The sequence below is a fragment of the Pollicipes pollicipes genome, unplaced genomic scaffold (assembly GCF_011947565.3).
Source record: "Pollicipes pollicipes isolate AB1234 unplaced genomic scaffold, Ppol_2.1 Scaffold_2555;HRSCAF=2994_pilon_pilon_pilon, whole genome shotgun sequence".
NCBI lineage: Eukaryota > Metazoa > Arthropoda > Thecostraca > Pollicipedomorpha > Pollicipedidae > Pollicipes > Pollicipes pollicipes.
Window position 1 is genome coordinate 42,773,774 of NW_023596136.1, and position 9,828 is coordinate 42,783,601.

At 46.7% G+C, this 9,828-nt stretch overlaps 1 protein-coding gene across 1 annotated transcript; it reads right to left on the minus strand.

Annotated features, from left to right (window-relative positions):
• Positions 1 to 715: 715 nt before the first annotated feature.
• Positions 716 to 5,956, minus strand: Fib (rRNA 2'-O-methyltransferase fibrillarin). The gene is made up of 5 exons (XM_037226053.1): positions 5,787 to 5,956; positions 2,919 to 3,143; positions 2,236 to 2,378; positions 1,522 to 1,950; positions 716 to 1,067 (listed from the first exon to the last, which is right to left on the minus strand). The coding sequence occupies exons 1-5, from the start codon at positions 5,800 to 5,802 to the stop codon at positions 903 to 905; spliced, it is 978 nt and encodes a 325-aa protein (XP_037081948.1). The 5' UTR covers positions 5,803 to 5,956; the 3' UTR covers positions 716 to 902.
• Between the last annotated feature and the right edge of the window lie 3,872 nt (positions 5,957 to 9,828).

Below are 9,828 nucleotides of genomic sequence, written 5' to 3' on the forward strand. Positions count from 1 at the left end.
AGGAGCGCGGATTTACAAAGTTATGGCACTCATTTAGGCACGCCTTTCGCCATGCGCAGAAGGCGCGGCCGAACAAATCATGGCAGTGTGGGAGCGCTATCGGCTGGTGCTGTAACTTTGCTTTTGACAGACTGCACTTGTTTGATTCCTGACCCCCTGGCACTGCCCCAATGAATCCGAGCGACCGGCACGGAAAACGGTGGCGGGGATACAGCGTTTTGAAAATATTGATATCCCGCGCGGAGGCTCCACCTGCTGCAGTGAGAGCTATTTAAAGCCTATTTTGAACTTACGCCTAAGTTACGCTCAGTAGTGCTTTCCCGTACATTTCACCCCACTACTGGGCAAGAGTTTCACAACCCTCTTCATGACGCCACCCACTTCCACTGCTACGGGGCAAGGTGAACATGATTAGGTCGGTCTTGGAACGTCTTCCCACATTTTATTAATACGGAACAAGCGGGCCAACCACGCGACGTTGTCTGTCAAGGCAATCCGCAGATGCACTTCCGAACACACCTCCTTAGCACGCGCACTGCGCAAGCACACCGGAAACCATCATCCACAAACGGCGCCATGGTCCCCTGGGATACTGTGACGATTGATCGAATCAGGCGTTGTCTACAAACATGATTCTGGCCTCCGTTGTTTAGAAATAAGTTCGGCTCCACGCTCATCAAACCGTCAAAGCCGCCATCCGCAGACAAAGACGTCCGTCACCGACGCGAGTGTATTATACCGTGATGATGTCATCGATGAAGGCGCGCGCGATCCCCCGACAACGTTTCACACGAGCACAGGACCCGCCCGACAGGCGGAAACAAATCCCTCGAACCCCGGCCGCGAAACCCGCACGACCCCGCACTTCTAAGGCCGCAGCACCGGCGGCGGTGGCGGGGAGCCTACTTCTTGGCGGGCGGACGGTAAGTACCGACGACGACGGCGTGGTCGCGCTCGTAGGGCTCCAGCGTCAGCTGCTCGGCCGGCTTCAGCTTCTCGGCCATCAGCTTCTTCACCTCGCCGGCGAACACAGCCTCGGGCGCTGCCGTCGAGTCGATACAGTTGGCCTGCGGGCGGCCGGCTGGATGAGACCGGGCATGCCAGACGTCATGTCACTAAACTATGACATTCATGCAGCATAAGGCCAAGGTAAAGCTTGCCAATAAGCCCTGATCGATTCGCATGGTATATTCCATCAGCATCACCTGTCGATCACGGTGACAAAACAGGAGTCATAAACATTCCTGGCCCCGTAAGCCCATCGTTACTATCAGCTTGCTGCAATCAACTTGTCCATGCATCGTGTGCAAAATCGTGGAATCCATCGACACCATAGTGTTTGACATTTGGCAGATCAAATTTGTGCTCTGCTCCTGTCATCACTAGTCACCACATTGTTCAGAGCAAAACGCGTAGAGTTTTCCCACTTCACATGGAAACTGGCTGGTATTCATACATGCACGACAGTAGCAACAATGCTATGCAAGAAACGTCATGACAGGTCCACAGCTGGCGCCTCACCTTGATGGAGATCACAAAGTGGCCGCCGTTCTTGAGGAAGCTGTGAGCGTTGATGGCCACGATGCGCGCCTGGTCGGGCTGCGCCACGTCCGCGAACACGCAGTCCACCATGCCGACCAGCATGCGGTACTTGTGCGGGTGACGGGCGTCCTCGATGATGGGCACGATGTTGTTGCGCTTCTTGGCCACGTTGATGAGGTCGCGGCCGGAGCGGTGCGAAAACTCGACGGCGTACACCAGGCCCTCCGGCCCGACCACGTCCGACACGTGCGACACGGTCGTGCCGGAGGCTGCGCCCAGGTACAGCACCTTGCTGCCCGGCGGCATGTGGATGGCGTCCACGCCGCCCAGAATGGCCGCCGCCAGCTTGGAGCGGAACGGGTTCCACACGCGGTACTCGATCTTCTCGCCGGCCGCGTCCGGGTTGTCCTGGCGGGGGGGGGGGGGGGGGAGTCAGATGCGGTACGGCTTCATTGCCAACGCGACGGACGGCGGCCGAGGGCCGGCTAGACGTTCCTGCTGTTGCCCTGACGATGGTCGTGAAACATCACGAATGTGAGTAAATCTAGAAATGACGACAAATAGCTGTCTGTGTGAAACGCCTCATATGCATCCGACAGGGCAAGGAACTACAAACGACGCATGGTGTGTCAATATACAGTTATATACGACGCACAAGCCGCGCCAGCACACATCATCGAACGTGATACATACCACTGATATCCTCTTCTCTCCGTAGACGCTGTCACCCGGGGCCATGTTCAGAGTAACCAGGGCGTCCTCCTTCCCGCGCGCGATGAACACGCCCTCGTGCCGGTGCGGCTCGATGATGACCGCCTTACCGCCCCGCATCCCACCTGATTAGAGAGCACAGAAGATCATCACCGGGCCTGCCCTCCGCATGCCGTCTTATTTAGATGGTCTGCTCGCCGTGCCAACAGTTTTCGAAGGCTAGGTAAAGGTGCATGTGCGGCATGACGAAGAACAAAATATTTAATTGTTCGCGACCAGCGTCGGAGATGTCAAATCCTACCCAAATGAGAAAACAGCGTCACGTCTTGCAAGCGGACATGCATCCTGGTATTGGATCGGCTGAGACACTATACTAGCCACTTCATACTGTTAACTACATTATAAAATCGCAGAGGTCAGATTGTGTGCTTGTTGTATAACTGTATAGCCAAATCTGATCGCTATCAATCCCAAAAACAATTATCTCAGCTGTCGACCGAGGGCAAAATATATAGTTTCCACCACACTACAGTCATCATAGATCCGCCCATCTTGCACTGCCTTGCTAAGGGGCAATCAGCAGCAATGAGTGCCTGAGCCTCGGTGCCTGCAGACTCGCCACAATCCAGACACACATCGCTTTGCCCGATCTGAGCAGCACTTACCCCTGCCGCCCCTGCCGCCGCGCCCGCGGCCCGGAGACCGGCCGCGGTCGCCACCTCGGAAGCCGCCGCGTCCTCGGAAGCCACCCCTGTCGCCGCCGCCCCGGCCGCCCCTGAAGCCGCCCCTGTCGCCGCCGCCGCGGCCGCCTCTGAAGCCGCCTCTGTCGCCGCCGCCGCGGCCCCCACGAAAGCCGCCTCGGCCGCCACGGTCACCCCGTGGGGTGAAGGCTGTGAAGCACAGGCCAAGTTGGCAGAAGCAGGTTTTTGAAGGGTTAAGCCCTGTAACCCTATAAAATGTCCAGGGAGTGGGCCTCAAACAGCAAGACAAAACTCCATCACAGACAAGTCTATTAATCTAAGAATGCCCTGTCAAGTGCTTGCAATTTGTAAGCATCAGCTCTCCTGGATGAGGAGTGTGCAGCGAGGAGTGGCAGAGTAGCTTGTACCTTAGGACTTTTATCCTATTAGTAAGTGAGTGAGGATTTTCCCCAACCTAGCACCATGTTCACTCACACACACAAGCCACCTGACCATGATCCACACTTAGCAAGAAGTACCTGAGGACATACCATTTAATGTCTTTTGTCTAACAGTCTAACAGTCTAATAGTATATATATATATATATATATATATATATATATATATATATATATATATATATATACATATATATATATACATATATATATATATAACCAATCATATATATATATATATATATATATATAATCTAACAGTCTAACAGTCTAATGTCTGACAGTCTAACAAACTGTCACAAAGCAGTTCCTTTCAAATGTCCACAGACCACACCCCATCTGTCCTCATCCAAACTCCAATTGTAAAACCTTCCAATCAGGCCTAATTTCCTCTACATTCTCAAACACAATGTCATATACACCATGTGTAGCAACCTGCAATTGTGTAACCATGTGTCAAAGTAGGGACAGAGATGTCCCTGAGTGGGCTGATTTAATCAGGGTTAAATCTCCTGACAAAGTTCCAGAATTCCAACATTTCCCACAATTAGTTTTTTAAATTCATGGGTACAACCTAATTAAGGAGCATTAGTATGTTAATATACTCAATACCCATCTCTTTCTAGAACTGAATTTTGTAAAAAAAAAAGCTGACATGCCCCATCATAACTAGGACATGTTGCATTAATCACATCATCACACTATTTCATTCATTATATTTTTGCCATAAACAGACCACATGCCACTTTCAAGCTAGATGCCTAAATATACACTACCATGATTATTTTGTTAAGCAGTAAAAACAAAATATACTGCATTGTGTAAGACAGGAAAACTGCTCCTGAAATCAATAAATTACAAAGCAGTGGTGTAGCTCTGCTCCTGACATGTTGAGATAGTTTGACCATAATGACATGTCAATAACAGTTTGAACATAGCTGTATCTCAACAAATAAGCATCAATGTGTATGTCAAATTGCCCACCATCATATCAGCAAACTATCAACAAGCATGTAATAGATGTTCTAAGGAGAACACACATACCACAAAAATTGATTGTAGTGACAAGATTGTAGTGCTGATGTCCAAAGGCAAAAAGACCTGAGCACCACTAAGTAAATAGTACTTAGGCCTTTTTCTCTTTCAACAACAGGTGCAGTGAACACAGCACAAAATGCTGAGCAGGTGCACTATTTACATTTGGCTAGACTGTGCACAGCAGCACATGGAGAGCAGATATGAACATAAATCAGCACCTCATTGTGTACTGGACTTAGGTCTTATGATGGGAAACCCGAAGCATGCAATGCAATCAGTTATCAATTGCATTTTCAGGACATAGCCATCTTGGCTATATGACAATAAGCCAATTATGTCAGGGCCACTTTAAATTGCTGATGGCAAACAAATCTAAATCTGCATGAAATGAAAGCAGTGTGCTTAAGTACATCAATATCTAGCAGTCCTTTAGTACACAAATCATTTTGGCAACAAGAGCTAGCCTCCATGAAACTTTTACTTCTAAACATGATCCCAAGCCACAACATGTTACATCCCATCGATAATCTGCTTACAAAAAAATGTAATGCATAGTAATGAGGGAGGCCCATAACAAACATAGGTTATCATGTCTGAGAACTAACCTACATTACAATTTCCTTCATAGATGATCAATGGTCCAAGGACAGTGCAAAAATACACCCACTTTTCCAATGCCTCTGCACCATTAGCAATATAAACTTTACCGCACATGCACCAAGCTCTGAAAAAGCCAAATTGTGCTGAATTTTTGTGATGACAGGTTTAAAAATATTATCCGAGTATTTAACCCTGCAATTATATCTCAAGCATTATCACCCCTTGAAATGTTAGCTCACTATGTAATACAACTGGTCAAAATCCAAGCTCCCAAGTGAATTGCATACATGCTCTGAAATTGTTGCTGCAACATCAATGTCATGTGGGATAAGTTCAGCATAACACACATTTTTACACTCTAGGCCAAACCATGCCTGGATACAGGAGCAAAAACTACTGTGCTTTACTTAAAACTGAAATGGCTGACAAGCTTACATGTTGGGGTACACATCAGAGAGACTGCTGTCATATTCACACAATGTTATCTCCTCTATCCAGTTGGTGGAAACTATCAAAAGTAAAGCATTGTCCTAAAAATTTTAAACCCTTGCATCAAATTCAACTCTGCCAAAACACAATACAAAACACTAACCACTGCCAGTCATTGATGCATAATGCACGCAGCCAACAATTTATCGCGGAACATGTCAGAAACATTCGGCGAGAAGCCCTGCTTGCACGTACAGAAAAACCTAACCTAACCAGCGTACACCGTGTTCGGGGCGCTAGCGCATTACAAATTGAAGAAATACGTACCTCCACCGTATCCCATGTTTTAAGTCAAGCGTTGAGCGCTATTAGGTATTTGACATGCACTGATTTTGCGGTGTCAACTGCCCTTTACCAACTCCGCGCCAATGCCGCCGAAAACAACCAGGAGGGCCAATACCCGGCGCACGACGCCGCGGCACGCACGAACCACGTGTTTCTTGCCACACGTCAAGGAAGGGAAAACGTTATGCAAGATTGGGGCGAAATGACGCTGGGATTGTAGCCTTAATGTTACGTCACTGGTAAATTTGAAACTTTTAAGAATGAATTTAGTCATTTGATTTATCTCTGTGCTGAATTCCAACAACTACTTCACTCTTACCATCAGTGATGACACAGCTTATGTCTGACCAACTGGTGCGGTGCACCTATGAACTTGGTGGTAGCGCGACCGGGGGCAGCGCCACCAGTTTTGATAGGGCCGTGGAGGTGAGGCCGTAAAAACAACACAATGATACCAGAATACAAAATAGTGTAGAATCATGCTTTGAATACCTGAAGTTATCCTAAATGAGCATTTTTATGCAATTTCCGCATGTGCCTTGCGCTGCACCACTGCAAGGCATGGAAGCGTGAGAATGGGGGTGAGTGCAGGGGCTGAGACCGACATTTTTCTGAAAATTTAGCTTTCCAAAGATGGATGGTAGTGTGGGCATTAAATGGAAACAAAAAATGACTGATGCTATTACCCCCTATCCTCCAAAACATGGAAGGACGTCCGTTGCCCTATGCCGGTGGAAAAACCCTTTACGTATTAGCTTCTTCTTAGCACAGCGCCTGTTATCATTTAGATCGATTGACCATGTACTGTATCATTAAATAATCATGGGGATGTAGCCATAGAAATGCTCCTCACAGGCCTCCCACAGATCACCCTCACATACTCCCCCCAAAAATTCAGATTGGTGGATGTTTGGATGCTTTATGGGTTTTCGCCACAATGACACATGCCGATATGCAATACGCTCGCTGCTTTGTTTGCATTCAAACTTATCATCCTTCATCGTGCTCCAGAGCAAACGCGCCACATCAAAGGGAAAGCATAGGTATAGGTATTTGCCGATGCCACTGACCCAGGGTGGGTTCAGTATTTCGTCAAGAGTAGACCACTATATATGGGCTGTCAAGTTGGAGAAGACTCAGGCTCATACTCATAACAATATTCGCAATATTAAATTTTTGTGGGCACCAACAAAGGTCTTGAAGGTCCAGCTTTTGTGTTTACTGTGTTTCGAAGATCAATATTTATCTTTACCATACATTTTGGCGAAAATCGAAGAAATCCATTTTAAATGCTACGACGTTATGCTCTAAAACTGCAACACTGCTAATCGATGATAGGGTTAGATCCTGAAGGAAGGTGTAGTTTTTAGTTTTTATATTTAAGTCGGTCAGGTCACAATATATCTGCGAACATAATTTGAGGTCAATCGGATGCTCGCCCCAGGAGAATATCGGTCGGAACATGGGTCTGAATATGTTGCCAACTTGACGAAATTCTTGACATGGTGGCGCAACTGGACGTTGGTACACCACCTGCACCTCCACCCAGTCCCTCACCAACAAAAAAGTTGGACATTTCCATTCAATTTTCAGTTTTTTTATTTGTGCTATTTTCATCCGGGGAAACTGTCCGATCAGGTACAACACAGGATGGCTTAGTATGGTACGCAGGCAAATGAAACGCGCTCAGTTTTGTCCATACATCGGTGAATCATTTTATCTTTGAAATGCATTTCGGAGGATGCATGGCAAATTGGGTTACAGTTGAATGCCACAAAATACAGGTACGGTAATAGATGTTATTGAGTGATTTGTTGGGCATTGTTGTGTGCAACGAGGCCGCCAAGAGAGTTGCATCTTAAGATCACTTGGATTATTTGCAGTGAAAGTTCCAAAGTGAAAATGATAACTTGAATAGATCATAAAAAGTGACGATTCAAGTGACATTGAGCCACGCGATTATTGATTCGATATCTGTTGGCGGTAGTTCAAGGCGGCGGAGGCAGTTAGATTTTGGGTCTTGGTATTATTTACTGTCGGGCAGGAAAACATAGGGACAGCTCCTTGGAACGCATCAAAAAGCGTGATTTGTCTGATTACGAGTCGATCTCTCCACCATTGTGCTGACCGAGCGGGTCACTGTGACGCGCGCATACGCCAATCCACCGGATGAGAACAATAGTTCGCATGATAGTTTAGTCAGTGCCACCAATATCTCGTCCCAATCACTGAATTAAAACAAGACTAAACAAGCATTGTGCTGGTTGCTTTGACTATTTTCGAGGAGTACGATATTTGCTAAAATTTGAGCTGTGTTGCAAATGCGACTGTAGTCCATGGCTTGTTCAATGTGACGCAACATCAGAGAGTTAAGCAAAGTGGTACATATCTGAGATTATTTCTTATGCAATAAATCAATTAAATTTATAATTACAACAAACCTCGTTGACCTAGGGTCGGATATGAAGGTCAGACCTAGGTTAAAACTACCTTGCTTTTTACTTGAGAGCTTGGCTTATGGAGTTGTTCCGGTTGTTTATTTTGACTTTATTAATGGCAGGGACCGCAACAGACATGTCACATTGTCTTTGTCAAGTTCATAGTAAGTCACGGGCCTAAAACGACCCAGTTCAACATTTCGTTTTTAAGAACATACCGCCTAGCGTAATCCCTAACGCCTAATGGATTGAGAAAAAAGGAGCAATTTTGTAAATATGTGGTCACCTTGACCTAATAAAGGTAAACAATGTCACTGTCCTCAATTTAACACCATTGACCTTTCCTAGAACGGATATCTAGCCTCACGGTGGTTACATGAAGAGATGTGGGGCACTTCAGACACCATTTTAGAGTTTGAACTTGTTTTATCTTTAATGACCCTAAACTCATGACCTAGGAACCTGAAATTCTGGCATAAGTGAGTTTACTTACAGGTAAATCCACCCTGTGAATTTGGTGTCTCCAGCTATCTTCTACTTTTTGAAATCTCAGCGGGTCAAATTGACCCCAACCGGAGCAAACAAATCATTGAGCCGGCCACCTATTTGCGCGTTAATAAACGACGTAGTCTGAAGATAAGAAGGCGATTGTTTATAAAATGATTCGCATGCAGCGTATTGCACGCGACGCAGCATAGTTTCTTCTGAAACGTACGAACGGTTCTTGATAAGGATGAAGTTCACAATCAAGGTAACACATGCAAAATTCCTGGAACGGTACGCAGCCTGAGCACTTCAGCTCCGAGCAATGCTACCGTTCGAGAAGACCAGAGTCTAAAAGAATCCCGGACAAAGTCGCCGCCGTGGCTGTATTAGTAGCACGGAGCCCGACAAAATATCAGTGCCGTCGATGTAGCGGAAGTTGCCCACATTTAGCCAGATTCGTTTAAGCCCGCGTTTTTTCCAACACGCATGAAAAATTCACTTCTTGAAGAAATGTGCCGGCAAGCTACCAGATAAAAGAAGTTTCTTTTTTTCTTAATTGCGCACGAAATACCAAGCTTACGCATTACAGCACTCGCACACATCATCAAACTTCGTGCGTGCAATCAGCCCGCGTGGTTTCATCTTTCAAGCTCGCATGGATTAGTCAACAGATCGCAACGATGATAGGCAGTGCAACAAATTTTGTTTAGGCACTATTTAAATTCGATGAAGTATGGGCTTTTGGTTTGGTCCCCACTGGCCCAGACTTGTGACTAGGTTGTGACTAGGCCCTGGTCTGACACAGATTTTGGCTTGAACCCTTAGAAATGTTAGTAAGATAAGCATAGGTATAACGATGTCTCTAGAAGTATGGAGTGGGACAGGGGCATGCCAAAATGCTGGTTCCCCTGGTGCCTTACCCCCGCCCCGAAAACGGGTGGAGGGGGGGGGGGGGCGTTCGATGCAGCTCCCTAAGGTTTCTTAAAGTTACCTCCCCGGATTTCGTGCAAACGCGCCCGAATTTTCGGTTGTCCATGAGGCATCTATTGCGCGTGTTTTGACACCAAGAAGGCGTCCCTTACCTTTGTAGTTACGGAGCA